Genomic DNA, 18,123 nt, shown 5'->3' on the forward strand with positions numbered 1-18,123 from the left:
CCCATCATCTCTGTGACACCATCAGGAAGTCATTTTACCAGCAGTGGAGATTTGACACCAGGCATAACCAAACTGTAAGGGTCTTAGGGCTGCTCTGTTTTTTTTCCTTCTTGGAGGCAAAAAAAAAAATGTCAATCTGGGCACTTTCCCAGCTTGTGGCCACTGTGGCTCTGCCTGGTGGGGGGGTGGGGCTTGGGATGCCATGGCCACATCACCACAGAGATGAGCTGGAATCCCTGTGTGTGACCTCAGGATATCTTTAGATGTGACTGCTGGGTCAATGACCTTTCCTTATTACTGTGTCTAATGGTGAAGTGACATGCAGAGAGCAGTAAGAGCGTCTGAGATCCAGCTGGGCCGAATCCCTTGAGCCCTTGAGTGATGGGCAAAGTCACTGCATGGGTGATGGGCTCCAGATCCCTGTGGATTAAGGGCTCCCCCAGGGTGTGGAGGAGCTGTGTCAAAGCAAGCTGGAGGAGTGCTCCCTGGAACATGGAGGGTTTGGGAGAAGGTGGCAGCCAAGTGGCTCCTACTGTTGTGCCTGGGGTGGGGGATGCACTACTCTCATCCAGCCCTTCCCTCCAGCTGTAACCTGACTTGCCCTCCTGGACGCTACGGAGCCAACTGTGCCGAAGTCTGTGGCTGCCACGATGGCGCCTGCGACCCCCTGACGGGCGCCTGCCACATGGGTGAGTGCCAGGCACCGGGGCTGGGCTCTGGCACAGGGCTGGTCTCGGGCTGAGCCGCGGGTCTGCCTTGCAGAGGCCAACCAGAGGATGGGGGTGATCGGGGCAGGGGCCCTCCTGGCGCTGCTGCTCATCCTCCTGCTCTCCCTGCTCTGCTGCTGCTGCGTCTGCCGCAAGAAAGACGAAGCCAGCGGGTGAGTGCTGGGGCCAGGAGGGATCTCACCAGGTTGGGAAAGCAGAAGATCAGTGGGTTCTGGGATTGGCAGGGGGATGCAGAGCCCATGCTGGGGCAGCGGTTGTGCAGGGAAACTGAGGCAGAACTGTGCTGCCCACATGACACCTTGTTGGTACAAGGGTCTGAGCAGTCCTGCTGCATCATCAGGGCTGATGGAGGTACTCAGGGTGAGCCCTTCCAGGGGAACACCTTCCTGCTCTCCCTGATTTTGTCTCTCTCTTGTGGGCCATAATGTCACGGAGACCTGCCAAGTCCCCTCGAGTCACTAGAGTCTGGAGCTGATCTGCAAAGGGGGCCCTGAAATACAGCAAGGGCTACACAACACAGCCAAAATCCTCAGAACAAATCCCTGGGCAAAGGGATGAGGCCTGGGGGACAGGGGGGATTCTGACTGTTCCACATGGGGATGGATGATCAGAGCAGGGAGGGTGGGTTCCTGCAGCAAGGTCAGGATGCTGACAGCGTTTTAGAAGCACCAGGTCAACATCCTACCATGAAAATAGGAGTGGGGACAGACCCAAGGCAGGGGGAAAGGTTTGTGCTGCTCAGCAAGGGATGAGAGGGCTGTTGGAGTTCAGCCATAGTTGAGAAAACCCTCTCGTGCCACCAGCCACTGCAGAGGAATTTTTCAGAAGCCTCCCCTTGCAGCCCTGCGAGCTCAATCACAGCCAGTCACAGCTGGCTTGGAGAGCCTGCAGGCTGCAGGTAATAATCTTGCAGATAAAGCACAAACCCATCAAGTGAGGAATGGCCCAGGCAGAGGGGGAATGGCTCCAGACAGTTTCCTCTCTCCCAGGATGTCCAGACCAAAATGTCCCCAGACTGCTGGGTGACCCATGGAGCTGTTGCAGTGCACTCCCTTGCAGGGAGTGGTGGGCACGGCACAGGTTCCCTTGAGTCAGCTCACAAAGCCACTCACTCCTGTGGCTGTGGAAAATTGCTTGAAAATGTGGCCCCAGGAGGCTTCAAAACCATAAAGCAAATAAAGAGAAGCCACATGTTTGGCTTTGGGTTGGGATGATTTTTTTTTTTTTTTTTTAAAGATTTGGGGTCTTGACCAGGTATTGCAGGCATTTTGGAACTGCACTGCCAATGGCCGTGGTTGCATCCATCCTTCCCACCATTCCCTGGCACTGCTCTACATCCTGGTGTGGTGCAAGCGGGTTCCTGGGGCTGGCAGCAGCCTTTGTGGGTCCTCAACTCTTTCAGCCTGGGCACACCCCTGCTTTTCATCCGCCCCATTATCACTCCAAAACACCTTTGCACTTGCAGCACCTCTGAGCTGCTGCCTCTCTCTGTTGCCCATGCAGGCTGTCCCCACCACAGGAGGGGAGCAGTGCCTCTGATAGTGCCATTACCTTTTCTGCAGCTCCAGCCAGGACCCAGCAGCAGCCAAGAAGCCTCCAAGACGTTTGTGTGGGCGGTTCAGTCGGATCGGGATGAAGCTCCCACGCATCCCCCTTCGCCGCCAGAAGCTGCCCAAGGTCATGGGTAAGGCGCTGGGGTTTGGGGAAGGTGCAGAGAGCCAGGTTTTACTCCTGTCAGGGCAGTATGTGTGGCTCAGAGCACCCTTTGCAGCCCCAAAGCAGGGCCGTGAGCATGGCAGGGCAGTGACAGGAGCACACAGATCACTGGGAGCATTTCAGTGGTTGGTGTGAGCTGACTGGCTCACAGGAGCTCAGCCCTTTCTGTCTGCAGCTTCTAGATCTCCAAGCACATTTTGCTTTGTGAGGATGCAAAGGTTGTACCTTGTTCTGGAGCTTTGATGAGGTAGTTTTGGGTTTATTCTCCTGAGGTTCCCCTGGAGAGGAATGGTCCCTTTCACTCAGCAAGATGCCTTGTTAGTGCTTTTGGTCCTGAAGTAACCCCAGGAGCCAGAGCATCTGGGCAGATGACCTCCCTCCTGCCATGTGCAGCAGAGTTGAGGATGGAGGGACAGAGATTTGGGTTGAGCTTCCCACTCAGACCAGACACAGAACTGGCTTGTAGGGAGCTGCTCATATCTGGCAAAGCCCCTGACCTGGCATTGTCCGGGCTGTTGGGGACCTCCTGCATCCAGCAGCTGGGGAATGCTGTCCCTTGCACTCTCTGAACTCTCCTTGCAACTCTTCCCAGCATGGAGAGCTGGGGATCTGCTGCAACCCTGCTGACTAAACTTTGTGCGAAGGCAGCAATCCCCACCCTGTGCTGGGATGCACTTCAACCCCAGCCCCCTTACTGAGCCCAGCACCTCACTGGGCATGGCATGCTGATGAAATGCCCTGAGCAGCCACATCCTGGCACACGGTGGCTCAGTGTGAGGCTAAGTCCCTCATCCCAGGCAGGACACAGAGGTACCCCCATCCCTGCACACCATGCACTACCTTCAGCACCCAAGGTGGGAGGATAACCCCTCACCACATGGGGTACAGCAAAGCCCTACCTGGAGCAGGGTGTGCTGGGGCCCAAGGAACATTCCTGCTGCAAGGATAGCAGAGGATCATACAGGCTGTGTTTGTGGAAGGGGCCAGGGAAGGGTTTGGGGAGGACAGAGGGTGCCTGTGTGCAGTGAGGGCAAGGGGGGCTGCCTGCAGGCAGCTGGCAGCAGTCCAGCTGCTCTGTGTACACAGGGCAGCAGTGGCCCCGTGAAAGGCTGAGGGTGCTCAGGATGGTCTTGGGTCCCAGCAGGGCTGGGGCTGTTCCTGGAGTCTGTCACAGAGTTGAGCTGGCATCTCCCTGGAGGGAAAGGCTTTGGTCAGGGCTTGCCTCATCTGGCACAGTGGAGCCCATGTAGGCTCCAGCAGCTCCCAGTCCCACTGACATGAGGTCTGGCAGTGCCTCCAGCCCCCACTGGGTCTGGGGGCCCCAGGGTGACAGTGCCCTGCTGGGTTGCCTATAGTAGCTGTCTCCCTGATGCCCAGTGACCAGGGTGCCACATCATGACCACACCTGGTGCTGTGGAAGCCACACCAGGCAGTATCCACCTGCAGAGGCCATTTGTTACCCACGCTGGTCCTGCCCCAGCAGGGGGGTCCCAGAGTTGCTGAAGTGCCCCATCCCAAGGGTCAAGTGAGTGCTGGAGGTGCTCAGGACCTTGTGGGGATGTCACAGTGAAACTGCTGCTGGCTGATGCCCGGGCAATGGTCACTCTGGATCTGTCCATAGTCTTGGCCATGTGTTTCCTGACACCAGGTTAGGTTTTCTCTTCTAGCCTCAAACACCAGTGAGCACAAGCCTACCCATGGTAGAACATTCCCAGGTGGGACTGCAGATCTTGAAGCCCCACTAAAGCTCATCTGGTGCCTGGAGCCTCAGGTTCCTCCCCAGTCTTGGCACCAGTTCTGGATCCACAGCATCTCCCCAGGGATTGCACCTGAGCTGGCAGCCTGCAGGGCCACACCCTGGGCTCACAGCAGCAGCCATAGGGCCAGCATTTGGGTACGCCTGTGTATGGGATTTGCTCATGTCAGCCTGAAGATGCCAGAGCTAACTTGAGCCCGGCACCCCGCCACGTTTCCTCCACAAGCAGCAAAGCTCAACCAGCCCCAAGGGTGATGCTGATCATGGGGAGCTTGGGATGAGTTGGGAGGGGGTGGCCAGGACTCTGGGATCCCTCTGGGAGGACTCTGGGATCCCTCTCTCATGGTTCTTTGCTGCTCTTTTCTGCCTCATCCCAGTCTTGAGACCAACTGGCCACTGTGCAGGCAGGGCTGGGGTTGTTATTCTGATGCTGTGGCTCCAGAAGATTTTGGGGAGCAGTGAGAGGTAGGGATATGTGGGAAGCATCCACATTTCTCTCAGCCCCAACAGCCAGGGAAGAAAAATCCCTGGCAACCATGCTGGAGCCCCCAAGCCTCCCAAAACTTCCAGGTGCACTACATATCCTTATTTTATAATCTGGCTGTGTCCTGGGTCTCACTGGAGTCCCGGAGTTGCCTTGTGGCTGTGAGTCCCAGCCGCTCGTCATGCCTCCTCTCAGGAAGCATCTCCTTTATCCGCTTCCAGACGGCTGCTTTTAATTTTCTCTTTTTGGTTTTTATTACAAGGAAAACCATGTTGGAGCTGCTGCTTCCCCCTCTCTGGGCCATTTGCTCTTTAAATATCTCTGCTTAGTTTTTTTTTTTTTTTCCTTGCTCCAAGAAGCCAAACTATGCAAGGGTGAGTGTGTAGCACTGCTGTCATTTTAACAGCCCTACATGTCTGAAGCCAGATTCCCTAATAAAGGATAAACATTCCAGTGGGCATCCCAATTACACTAAAAGTTATTTTATTGTAAATCAGGGATGTGCTGCAAGATTCAAACAGTCCAGGCAGGCAATTGCAGCATGACAGGAATGCAGCTGGGATGTTCAGTCAAAGGTTAAAAATACCTAGAAATACCCACGTACAGCTGGGACCCTCTCTGTTCATGGGGTTTTCGTAGAATCACAGAATAACCTGAGCTGGGAGGGACCCACAGGGATCATCAGTGCAGCTCCTGGCCCTGTACAGACACCCCAACAGTCCCATCCTGTGCCTGAGAGCACTGGCAGCCTTGGGGCTGCCCATTCCCTGGGGAGTCTGGGCAATGCTCAGCAGCCTCTGGGACCACCCTTTTGCAGCCCTTCATCCAAAGCAATTCTCTGCCCTGCTTTGAAGGCAGATTGTCACTGTCCCAGGGGACAAAAGCCAGTGGAAGGGGATGGGGACAAGTGCATCTACTCCTGCATGGCTCGCTGGGAGGATTGGTCCCTCCTCCCAGCTGGGTGCTGCCTCAGTTCTGTGGCTACCCGAGGAGGCTGCTGAAGCTGTGGGCACCTGGGGAAGCCCCTCAGGATGCGTTGGGACATGAGCTTACGCAGAAAAAAGCCTTAAAAATCATCAAGCTGAAAAAAAAGGCACTCCAGCCCAGACAACTCTTAACTGTTCATCTTCTCTATTTTGTTTTATTGACACCATTTTTCCTCTGGTGGTTTCTCTCTTCCACTTGGTTTCTCTGTGGGTGGCCCCTTGGCAGAGGGGCAGTTCCAGGGCGTGAAGGGAGGGATACTCCTACTCAGCTTCAGGAAGGAAAAAGCTGGCAAAGGGATTGAAAAATGGCAGAATAGGGAAAATGTACACATCCCCCTGCTGCAGGCTTCCTTTGATCATCCTGCATCCATGTGCAAAAGCACATGGAAAAGGAAATACAGTCAGTGATGCTGAAGTGGGAATTAGTGGAATTAAAGCCAGCAGCTAATTTTTTCCCTAGGAAGAGGACAGTCACAGTGCCAGGACCCTCTTTGCAGGGTGGCTGTGCCAGGTTGCGCAGATCATGGGTGACTACCAAGACACTCCTCAAGTCCTCATGGGACCCAGGGTTTGGCTGGCTTGTCCCCCCACCACATTCACCCTCAATTTGGACAGCTGGAGCCGGAGATAGATGGAAGTGTGAGGCTTGAAAAGACTGCTGCCCACAGCCCAAGCATGGGGGATACTGGTCACCACCACTGCTGGTTGATGGCTTTTGTGGCCACTTGACTGAGGGACCTGGTGGGACTGTGCAGCAAGAAGTGTCCCCATGCCCTGGATGCTGTCCCTGTCCCTGACACCCAGCAGGAAGCTGGGCAGTGGAAACTGTGCAGCTTTCCACCCTCCTGGCTGGCAGTGGGGACTGGGGGGTTCAGCAGAACAGGCACTGACAACAGTTCCTTGCCCTCACAGTGGCCCACCATGACCTGGAAAACACCCTGAACTGCAGCTTCATCGAGCCGCCCTCTATAGTGGAGCAGCCTTCCCCATCCTGGTCATCCCGTGGCTCCTTCTCCTCCTTTGACACCACAGATGAGGGACCTGTGTACTGTGTCCCCCATGAAGGTGAGCAGGGTGTAGCCCCAGGGGACTTTGGGGACAATACCAGGGGTCTGCTCTATGGAGAGATGTCACTCTTGCATGGTGGGGACCGTGCAACCCTGGTTCCTGGTGCCCCAGGAAGGAGTGCAGGTTCCAGTCATGCCTCCCATATGGTTTCAGAGCTCCCTCCTCCAGCATTTGCTGCTCCAGGGTTAAGAGCCAGGAGATCTCTGACTGGGAACCTAACTGGTAGGACACTGTTCTGCAGGAGCATCTCAGTCCTTCCCCTCCTCAGGCACGTCCCACCTGACACTGCTGTGCTCTCTTCCCACAGAGAGCATGGGTGACAGCAGGGACCGAGGGACACCTGCCAGCCCCGGGGACAAGCTGGTGGCGCCAATCAGCGGGGAGGATGCAGGAGAATACATGTTCCTGAAGGAGACGGGTTCTGTCAGAGCCTTCCCGACCGACAGCAGTGAGACCCCTCTGCTCAAGTCCTCAGACAGCGAACGCTCCTCCTGCGGCTCGGGGTCGGCCGGCGCCGCGCTCTATGCCAGGGTCGCCCGCCTCTCCAAGCAGTCCAAGGAGGAGGAGGATGCCACTGCGGAGCCCCACAGCCCCGAGAAGCCGCCATCCCCGGAAAGGACCAAGCCCCGTCCTCCAGACCCGGCCACGAAGCCCAAAGTCTCCTGGATCCATGGCAGGTACAACTCTAGCCAGTCCAACTCGCTGCCGGCACCCAGCCAGTCCCCAGAGCAGGTGGCTGCCCGGTCCGGCAGCCCCGAGCAAGGCCAGGGCTTGGCCAAGAGGAAGAGAAGTCCGAGCGAGACGTCAGCCAACGTGCATGGCAGAGTGGAGGAGAAGGGCGGCGCCCGCAGCAAGGAGAAAGCGCAGAAGCAACCGAAGGACCCCGGCGTCCCCGAGGGCAAATCCAGCCTTAGCAGGGAGCCGCAGTCACCCTCCAAACCCAAGCAGAGGAGCAAAGCTGGCTCAGAGCCGATGGAGACCATCAATGGGGCGGTGCAGAATGCCTTCCGAAAGATGGGCACCTTCCAGCCGGAGCGGCGGGCTGGGGACACCAGGGATGCTCCTTGTAGCCCCAGCACCAGCAAACCCCGCTCCGAGCCGCTGCATCCCCAGCTGGCCTCCGAGCTGGCCGCCCAACTGAAGGAAAAGACTCAGAGCCTCAACAAGGGGGATGGAGGCATCCGGGCAAACGGGGTCGGTGCCCAGCGGGAGAAGCCCACCCCTCCACAGAAAGCCAAGCGCTCGGCGGCCGCCGGCCAGAAGACCAGCAAACCCTTGCTGCCCACCTCTCCCCATCTGCAAAAACTGATCCCTGCGGCGGCCGAGACGGCAGCCAGGGAGCCCAAGTGGATGGAGAAGCCAAGTGCCGGCAGCGGCCAGGATCAGACTCTCCTCACTGAGCAGACAGCCAAGAAAACCCCCATTAAGAAGCCTCCCAGGAAGAAGAGCCGGGAAGCGAGCCTGGAGCCGCCCAGGGCAGCTGCTGTGCCTGCTCAGGCAGTGCAGTGACCAGGAACCGGGCACCGGCCCCGCACCGGCCGCATACCGGGAAGAAGGACATTCGCCAGCACAACAGCGAACGTGGGGGCCTGGACTGGGCTGGGGGCACTGGAAAAGCCTTGATCCTCCCTTTATCCCCCTCCACCTCACTCATCCCCCTTTCTGCCTTAGTCCCCCCTGCCCTAGGACCCCGGTCCCTTCATCTGTGCCCTACTCCTGCTCTCTGCCCGGGTCTCAGCTCGCCCTCCCTCTCCACGCAGGGCGGGACCACAAGGAGCCAGCCCAGCTGCCACCCCAGGGGGTTCTGTGCTCTGTGTGTGGCGTACCCCCCCCACACACACACACTTTTTTTGTAGCAGTATTATTGACCGCATAAGCAGCGCTTGTTGTACTAGACGTGTCCACGGTATATTCTGCAGTAACCGAGCCGCTCGCTTCCCGTGCTCCACTCTGGTCTCTCGGGGTCGCAGAGCACGGGAGAGGGAGGGAGCTGCTGCTGCTCAGTGCCCTGGGCAGTGCCAGAGATGTGCCCCACATCCATCACTGGCAGCAGCTCCCCTGCCCCGGCGCCCTCCAGGCACAGCTCTCCACTGCCGGTGCATGCCGGAGTGGGGTCGAGCTGGTTTCGACCGATGCCACCTTCCCTCCCCTCCGCCCCGGCGCTGCTCCTGGCCAGGAGGAAGCACTATTTATGGATGGAGGTGGACGCCCTTCGGGTTCCTGCATCCCATCCACTGGAGTTGGAGGGATTAGTTTGGTATGAGAGAGCCTGGCACCTCTGCAGAGCGCTTTCCTAATAAAAATGTATTTCTTCCGTAGCTGGGTGCCATCTATCCCTGCCTTCCCGTGGGCAGGCAACATGCCCAGCCTTGCTTGGGTGCTTCCTGGTCCTGAGTGGGATGCAGTGCAGAGATGGATGACGTTGCAGCAGTACAGGCAGGTGGTAACAAGCAGCAGACAGGGTGGAAGGCAGGTCCCCACTAGGGCTGCTGCTACACATGCTCACCTGGCATCAGAGATGAGCCCTGAGGACAAGGTGAGGAGCTTCTCTTCCCCCAGTATCCAGCACTGTCCCAATGGCTTACTGGTCCCCTGGTCAGACACTCCTCAGTGTAGCCTGGGTCAGACCTTGAGGTTCAAGAGAGCTCTGGCTACTGAGCAAAGAAAGCCCACCCCTGGGTGCTCAGGGTATTGGGACACAAATGTGGGGGAGCATGGGAGTAACCTCCTGCCCAGGGGCTGCTAGCCCTGTCAGCATTTGGGGTCTTCACACAGCCCCAAGCAGGATGCTGCCAGAGGACAAGGCTGGGACAAGCCCAGGGGCAGCCCAGAAGCTGAGGCTTCTCCCACACAGCTTCTGCCCAAGATTCCTATGCAGGACTCTCCCTGACATTAGAATTGGGGCTGTCTGCTTCCAGGGCAGCCGGGAGCATTGGTGCCCACCACTGAGCTATCCTGAGCTGTTCCCACAGTGGGGGTTGATGTCCCAGAAGACCACCAGACCAAAAGGTCAACCACAGCAATCTCAGAGGTGATGGAGGCAGCTGGTGAACACCAGAATGGGATGAGACCACGTGGAACCAGGACTGCAACCAGCCCAGCATAGCACTCAAGAGAGGATGGGGCTCTGGCCCACAGCTGGGCATGACTCAGCTTTGTGTAGCTGGAGCCAGCACAGTACCTGACACTGGCTGGAGAAGCATCATCACATAACACAAAGCTGAAGAATGACATCACAGTGTTGCTTCACAGGCTCCTGGTCACCTTTCAGAGTTCCTTCACTCTCCCTCCCCTTTCCTTCAGATTTTATTTGGGAAGATGAAGGAAAGTGGTTGAAACTAGTCCTGAGACATCACACAGTGCAGAAAAAGGAGTGGATGAATGAGCTCTTAATGTCACCAGATACAAAACAGAGAAAATCAATAGAAAAATTGAGACACTGAATCCATGAGACCTGGGATGGCATCCAAGCCCCTCTTTCCACCACAGAGGCTGTTGTTGGACAAACTGAAGAGGCTTCCAAGACACTCAGATTAATAACTACTCACGGGTTAGTAAAAGAGAAGTAAAGGAGTTGAACCAGGCAATAAAAGTGCAACATTAAATACAGTTTAAGAGGCAAGGTTTGTCACAGACACCACATGGTCCTTACACACATCTCTTCATGTCAGTGCTGAAGAGCACTCAGCGGAGCCACTTGTGATGCTCATGACGGTGGCTCAGGAAGATGAATTTGGGAATTGCCCCAGCCTCCTCTTGGGTCACTTCCTTGCTCATGCAGGCAGCAAAGCTGGGGCTGGTGCCTCAGTAAATCTGAGCACTGTAAGCTCTCCCTGGTCCTCAGGCTATCCTGGCACAGCTGAGGACCACCCAGGCATAAGTCCATCTATGGGCTCTGATCACAGTCCGAGCCAGCCAGAGGAGAGCCTGCAAGTGAGCAGCCTACGGATAAATGCAAAAATCCCATGTCACAGACAGGCGGGCAGGTCACCAGAGGCTCCAGGCCAACCGTCACGTCAGGATCACTCTCCTGGGAAAGAATTTTATTCCAAGATTGAACCTGAATCTTCCAAGCTTCAGTTGGTGACTGTTTATCCCATTGCATCATTTAGCACCACCAAGAAGGGTTCAACTTCATCATGAAGCTATGTTAGGGGAAATTTAAGCTGATTAACAGGGATTAACACCCCAAGAGGGTGCTGGGCACTGCCCAGGCTCCCCAGGGAATGGTCCTAGCCCCAAGGCTGCCAAAGGCACAGGAGCATTTGGACAGCGCTGCCAGGGATGCAGAGGGTGGGATTGTTGGGGTGTCTGTGCAGGGCCAGGAACTGCACTGGATGGTCCTTGTGGGTCCGTTCAGCTCAGGATATTCTGTGATTCTGTGACCTTAGTCACTGACTGTTCTCAGAATCCTACCCTCAGCCCAGCCCTGCTCCCTCCTCCTGGTGCAATGTGTGCCAGCTCCATGAGCATGTTGATATCCCTTGTCCAGGCCTCTCCAGTTTCTTCACAACCCTCTTGAGCTAGGAGACCGCATGTGGACACTTCCTTCAGACATCTGCCTGTGCCCTTCCCAGCAGCTCCCACTATGGGCTTTGCCTTACTCTGAGGAAAAACAACAAGCTGATGTCCACCCTGAGGTTCTCTGCTGCTTCCAGGGTCTTTTTAACAGTGTCCTTCCAGCTCAGACTCTTCCCTTAATGTCCTATGATGCCATCCATGTGAAGGACATGGATGAGGCATTGCCACACCTCAGTATCAGGAAGGGCTAATGAATCTCTTTTCCAGGCATTCTGCAGGCTTTCTTCCCACCACTGCATGTTGGATATCCCTGACTGACAGCTCCCCATGATAGACACCAGTAAGGAGGTCTTGTTCAGGGGTTCACAAATCAGTAGAGGCTGAAAACCATCAAATAATTTTCCTGCAGCTGTGAGTTCTGCCAGGAAATGATACATATTTGCTGTTCTGAGCTGCTTTTTCAGGGCTGTTTTGGGCAGGCAGAAAACTTTGACCTCCAGGAAAAACCAGCTGAACCCAGTCATAATGTCAAGAAATCAGGTGTTCTGCTTCCCTGGAGACAGAGCAGGATCCAGCTTCCCCGATAGACAAGTAGGGCTTTTGGTGCCAACGTGGTGGCTTATGGCTGAGGAGAAGTTGTGTGAGTGGCTGTGATGGAGCCAGCAGCCTCCGTTCTACCAGCATATCATCCACGGGATCAGAGGAGCACAGTGACAATTTTGGCCAATCCTCCACAAACACTGCAACACTGATCTTCCTCCCATTTCCTCCTGATTTCCCAAAGCAGAGAAGGAGCTGTTGGGTTGGACAACAGCACATGTTTTTGGCTTGGCCAGCGAGCAGCAATAAAAGCCAGCCTGCTGCCAACAATTCATTTCCTGTTTCAGGCCCTACCAAAAATAAACTCAGAAGGGAAACTCCAATGAGAATGAAACACACAGGAGACAACCCAGAGCTCTCAAAACTATATAGGAAATTTCTCTCTCACTGTTCACTAGGAAGGGGGACGGCAGTGTCAGAGGGAATTTCATTCTGGATGAGGGGATTGTGAAGGGGTTTGGGCAGCTCCATTAGGATTATAGGAATATAAATACATATGCAGCTGACACTTCCTCTGGCTACATTATACATGGGGAAATGGCCATTTCCTTCTTTGCCTCACAGAGTGGATGTAGAGTCCTGACTGCCTCCCCCAGACACTTGGCTCCAGGGATGGCCACGCTGGGGACACTGAGATGTCCCCAGGCCTCATGGATGATGTCCTCGTGCAGCCACCATCCAGCTGGCACTGGGCTCTCCACTGCCAGGCTGTGTGGATAACACCAGCTGAGACCCCAAAGAGCTGCAGTCACTGCAACACTACCACAATCATTTCCCATTCCTCACCACAGCCATCAGCAACCTCATCAACCTCTCTTGGGGACAGTTGGTGTTTGAGGAGGGCTCTGGTGATGTTTCAGTGACAAGAAATAGAAGCCTTTTGCAGGCCATCAGCTGCTGCTGTTGTGCTCTCCCGGTGCCCACCAGCTCCTGATGCAGGTAGCACGAACCTGCAGAGACAAGGACGGGCACTGTGCTCCTGCGGGATGGCAGCTCCAGCATCAGCATCCAGCAGGAAGGAGAAAGCTGCACCCCAGGGCTCCCTGTGAGCATGGGTGGTGGCTCTGGGACCCTGCACCACCAGCCATGGCATGGCACGGACACCTTGATACAGCTACCGCAGCTTTGTCTTGGGATGGTGGAGCCTCTGGGTGGGTATTTGCAGCCTTTTCCCTCATGAGAACATGGGGCAGCGGGGTGGGGAGTGGTTTGTCTCTGCACCCTGTGCCCAAGATGCCACAAAACACAGGACATTGATAAAAATACAAACTACAGGAGTATATGCACACACACACAAATATGTGTATATATGATATACATTATTTTTATACGTCAATATACATTTTATATATATATATATATATATATATAATTTTTTTCCTGGAATGTATAGGAGTGTATATTATATATAATTTATATATATATATTTACACAATATAATATAAAAATGTCTTTGTATGCGCTCCTATACACTCCAGGAGTAAATGTTTTTCTATTTCTATATTTATTTTCATATATAGACACTTACAATCTCCTATATGCTCCCACAGTACATGGTACACATACTTCCAAATCTATAACATAGATTTATACACTTCTGTCATTTTATGTATACAGTAATGTACATATACACAAACACTTATGTACTTACCTGTTTTTCTAAGTCAGGAGCTGAAGGTGAGGACATTGAGGTGAGGCTGAGCCTGCCCACAGCATCCAGGTGCCAGCCCCATCCCTGATGGCATCATGGCAGTGCCACCCAGGCACCTCTCAACACCGTGCCCACAGAGCAGGTTTTGTGATGCTGAACCCAACAAGTGTTGTTCTGGGTACTTTCCCTGAGGATCTGGGCTTCAGGGACCTCCAGCATGGACTTGCAGGGAAGCAGGGCAGCAGAATACTTCACTTCCAAGCACAAACCCAGCAGCAGCTCCAGGCTCTTCAAACAGGACCACTCTAAAGCCATTTTGTCCCCACCGATGGGCACTCAGGGCTGGGCAAAGCCACGGTCACCTCCTCTGCCCTGTCCTGCACTGCATTGCATTGCATGGGCTTCAAAGTGGGGATGCACCTTCAGCTCATGGAGACCTCCAGGGGTGCCTCTGCAGCCCCAGCCGTATGTGCTGAAGGCTGGGGTTCCCATCAGTGTGCGTTTAGCGGGGCACAGGGCAGTGCCCTGAGACTGCACAGGGGAGGGACTGCAGCCGGACCCCCACTCACGGCATCAGGCAGGCATGCCCACCTCCCCGGCTGCACACACTGGAAAGCTACCTTGGCTCCATTTTAGACTCTCCCTCACCCATGGAGTAGTGGAAGTGTTTCCACATGATCCAAGACCCCAGTTAATCCCCAGCCGCAATGAGTTGCACAGAGCAAACAGCTTCCAACACACAGAGGCATCGCTGGGCAAATCCAAGAGCCTGAGCTTTTATTTCAGCCTCTGCAAGCATCATGTGGGAAAAATCCATATTTTTGCAGGGGAAGCACGAGGGCACTCTGTCCAAGGGTTTTGAGCAGGAGAGGAGGAATAATCAGGTGGAAGTACGGCAGAGGCTCCGGGTACCTGATTCATCCCCAGCCTGTGCTCCCAGCCACATCACGCCTGCCCGTGTTTAGTCTGTGTGGGAGCACAAATCACTGCTCAATGTCATCACTCTGACCGGATCTGGATTTCATTAGGAGCCACATGATCGGCCCTAGCTGCTGCAGGGGGGGCTGGCCGCGCTCCCCCCGAGGAGCTGCACAGGATGCAGGGCGAGGGTCAGGGCATGGGGCTGAATGGGCCCCTTGTCTGCAGCAGAGAAGCCACAGACACCTCCTTGGGATGGGTGTCTTGTCCCCCTGAGGGGTTTGGAGACCCCGAAAATATCCTGAGGGGAAGGGAGTGCAGCCTGCAGCTGTCCCCTGCTCAGTTGGTGACTGTAGGAGCACAGCAAGGGGGACTCCAGGACCCATGAGCTGGGGTCCCTGCCCCTGCCCAAAGTCAGGCTGCAGAAAGAGAGGGACATGGATGCCAACTGGGCAGCCCCAGCCAAGAGATAGAAGGGTTTGGCTCCCGGCTGCTGCAACGCCTACATACAGTCATATCCTTTATACCTCTTGCATCCCTTGGCTCCTTTACATCCCATTGCAACTCTTACATCCCGTTGCACTCTCTGAATCCCTTGCAACTTCCTTGCATGCCTTGCATTATTAATAGCCTGATGCAGCCCTTTAAGCATCTTTTACATCCATTACATCCCTTGCATCCTTCTCAGCTCACTGAATTCCTTATGTCCCGCTGCATCCTTTGTGTCGCCTGCAGCCTGCTGTGCCACTTGCATCCTGTACATGCTTTGCACTCACCCCTTGCAGCCCATGGCCCCTGCACACAACTCCCAGCCAAGCCCACACACTTCAGTCTCATCTGAGGTCATTCTTGCTTATGAAGCCCTGTGCAGTGACCTGGGAGCACCTGCACCAGCCAGCCGGGAGCCTCTCCGGACGGTCCAGGGGAAGCAGGTCCTGCCCCCTGCCCAGGCTCCCCAGGCAGGGCACTGTCCATGGGGTGATACAGAGCAGTCACCTCACCTCAAACAGGCCTGACACCCTTTTCTCTGCAGGTGGCAAAGACATGGGATGCTCCTGAGCTGCTGAGCCACAACCCACATGAATTTGCCGTGGCTGAGCATCCATGTCCCATCCCAGGAATGATGTGCACTCAGACATCATTCTGCGGTATCTCCTCTGAGTTCCCATGGGGCTTGGCCCAGACAACCAAAGCCTGGACAAGTTTTCCGACACATTTCCAATGATGTACGCTGCCCTTCCAGCCCAGCAGCCCTTGGTCTCCTAGCTACACCAGCAGCCAGCCAGCAGGAGAGCATGTAGGTTCCACCGGGCAGCACCGAGAGCCAGTGACTACCTCGATCCAGGTCTTATTTTAGCTGCAGCTCAGGGGTGAAATTCCCGTTCAGATATTCAGCTCCAGAGGCCAGAGCAGGGGAAACACTTTTACTCTGCAATGTTTAAATTGGAATAGATCCGGTGAGCCTGAGGCTGAGGCTCTGGCAGTCCCAACCATGCCCTCCCCTTGCCCGAGGGATGAGGTGAGGGCCCACAAAATGTTAAAGTGGTCTGAAAAAGGAGGGGGCAAGGCTGGGGACAGGTGGCAAAGGCAGTGTGGTGGGTGACCATGCAGCTAGCGCAGGGTGGAGTCAGAGGGCTGCTGCTGGAGCCCCCACCCCAGAGGTCTGGTGCAGCTCTTTGAGGGTCCAAAGAGGAGTTGGAGGAGACTTGAGGAAAGCATCCAAGCCAAGCTGGCTGAGGAGAGACAGATCCAGCCTTGAGGAGAGGAGCCCCCCAGACCTGGCCCTGCAGGGGTGTTGCTGCTTCAGGAAAACCCTGGCTCCAGCCCTGGCCCAGGTGCCAGCCAGGGACTAACTGCAGGCACCGTGGCTTGGCCTAAGCTGCAGTCCTGTCACTGGCCCTGGCCATCTCGCTCCATACTGGTGCCATGGACAGCAGAGCTGCTGCTGGGATGCTCACCAGCTCTCAGCCCAAGGACCAGATGATGCTGACCTGTCCCTGACTCCACAGTAAAGGCAGTAAAGTTATGTTTGGTGCAGAACTGGCAGTGCATTTGCCTCTTTCAGTGACAGCTGGCTGTCCAGTGACACCAAACTCACCAAAGTTTGGGGGGGCCACTCCTGGCTCTGGAGTGGTGACTCAGAGCCATGGTGACGTGGCAACTCTCCCAGGGACTCCAGGCTTGGACAGACATCTCCTGCAGGAAAGTGTGTGCTCAGGGTTCTCAGGGATTATTCCCCATGGCAATATACTCCCATGCATCAGGCTCCACAGACACTCCACTCCTGTTGTATTTCTTGTTCCCCTGCTTCCACCCAGCCTCATCTGCACCAGCGGCATGAGAAAAGCCCTGCAGCTGGTTTAGGGGCTCAAGAAGCAGCATCAGGACAAGATCAGCCACAGATTCTTCTATTCCAAGTCAAGGAACATCTCACATCAGTGCAGAGGTCCCATGGCCATGAGCACCCAAATGTGGCTTCATTCTGCCCAGCAGGAAGAGTCCCATTGGGGTCTTCCCCAGCTACTCTTTCACTCCATAGTGGGGGTGATAGGGCGAGGAAGGACAGAGGAGCTTTCTCAGGTCTGTCTGTCCCTTCATAGTTAAATCCAGGCTTAGTTAAGGCTCTCTCTGGGCATCACAACCCAACTGCAGGGTTGTTTCTGCTCTCAAGCCCCTGCGTCCAGCAACTGTGGTTTCGTCTTTGGTGCTGGCATGTTCTAAGGAGCTCAGGAAGGACCTGGGTTTCCTCCACCCACGCTGTGTCACCTGAACTGCCTGTGGCACCACTGCAAACACTGTTAGCTGGTCAGGGACTACCCCACCTCAGCCTGAGCCCACCCCCCAAGAGCCTCCAGCACATCCCAACACATCTTGATGTACTACCTGCCTGGACATTCAGAGCACTGGACACCCCAGGTCACTGTGCTTTCCAGCCCCAGTCCCCATGTGTGCCACCCACCCACCTCCCCTACACTCCCAGACCCAGCCAAGGGCTGCAGATTGTCCCCAGTGGCTGACCCAGCTGCAGTCCAGCTCACTGACCTCCTTCCTCCAACCCAAAGCACACGTCCCCCTGTCCCCGTGGCACTTGTGCAGGTCCCAGCAGAGGAGCCTGTCCCAGCTCCATCCCCACAGAGAGTTCGCCCTGCATCCCCATCAGCATCCTGGCACAGCAGTGATCTGAGTGCAAAGCCCAGCCAGGTACCTCATGGAGCACACACCAGCTCTGCTCCCTGCCACGGGAGCCCCAGAACCCCAGCATTTGTGTCACCAGCCCTGCAGGCTGCCGAGGCAGCGCCCAGAGCTGCCGGGCTAATGAGAAATGCATGGGACCCACATCTGGTAGCGATTGAGCCGGGAGCAGCGCTGGGAAGGGAGGAAGCGCAGATTTCCTGCGGCACAAAGGAAGGGAGAGGAATGTCCGTGGCAGAGCTGAGGCCCTGGCCGCCCCCTCCCTCCACCATCACAGGGGTGCACAGGCACCAGATGGTGCCGGCTTCCTTGCTGGCACTGCTGGAGAGTGTCCCCGAGCATGTGCCCTCCTCTTCCCTGGGCTGAGCTTCTCTCAGCTGCCCGGCCACCCCCCTTTCCACCCACAGGGATGCACAGGCACCCCACAGCCATGGCCATGCACTGCCAGAGCCTCCTGCATGGCCGCCTCCCTCCAGCCTGCTGCTGCTCAGGGTCCCCACAGC

The 18,123-nt window shown here is 55.8% G+C and overlaps 1 protein-coding gene across 5 annotated transcripts in view; it reads left to right on the forward strand.

The window, feature by feature from the left end:
• The window catches only part of SCARF2 (scavenger receptor class F member 2), a 32,570-nt gene extending 23,514 nt beyond the window's left edge, over positions 1-9,056 (forward strand). For all 5 annotated transcript variants that reach the window (XM_053959695.1, XM_053959692.1, XM_053959696.1 and 2 more), the window contains 5 exons: positions 586-689; positions 763-880; positions 2,291-2,412; positions 6,583-6,735; positions 7,046-9,056. In XM_053959695.1, coding sequence (XP_053815670.1) covers positions 586-689; positions 763-880; positions 2,291-2,412; positions 6,583-6,735; positions 7,046-8,247 — 1,699 coding nt within the window. In that variant the 3' untranslated portion in view covers positions 8,248-9,056. The remainder of the gene's footprint in view (positions 1-585; positions 690-762; positions 881-2,290; positions 2,413-6,582; positions 6,736-7,045) is intronic.
• Positions 9,057-18,123: the final 9,067 nt, after the last annotated feature.

This window comes from Vidua chalybeata, chromosome 18, assembly GCF_026979565.1.
Source record: "Vidua chalybeata isolate OUT-0048 chromosome 18, bVidCha1 merged haplotype, whole genome shotgun sequence".
Classification (NCBI taxonomy): Eukaryota; Metazoa; Chordata; class Aves; order Passeriformes; family Viduidae; genus Vidua; species Vidua chalybeata.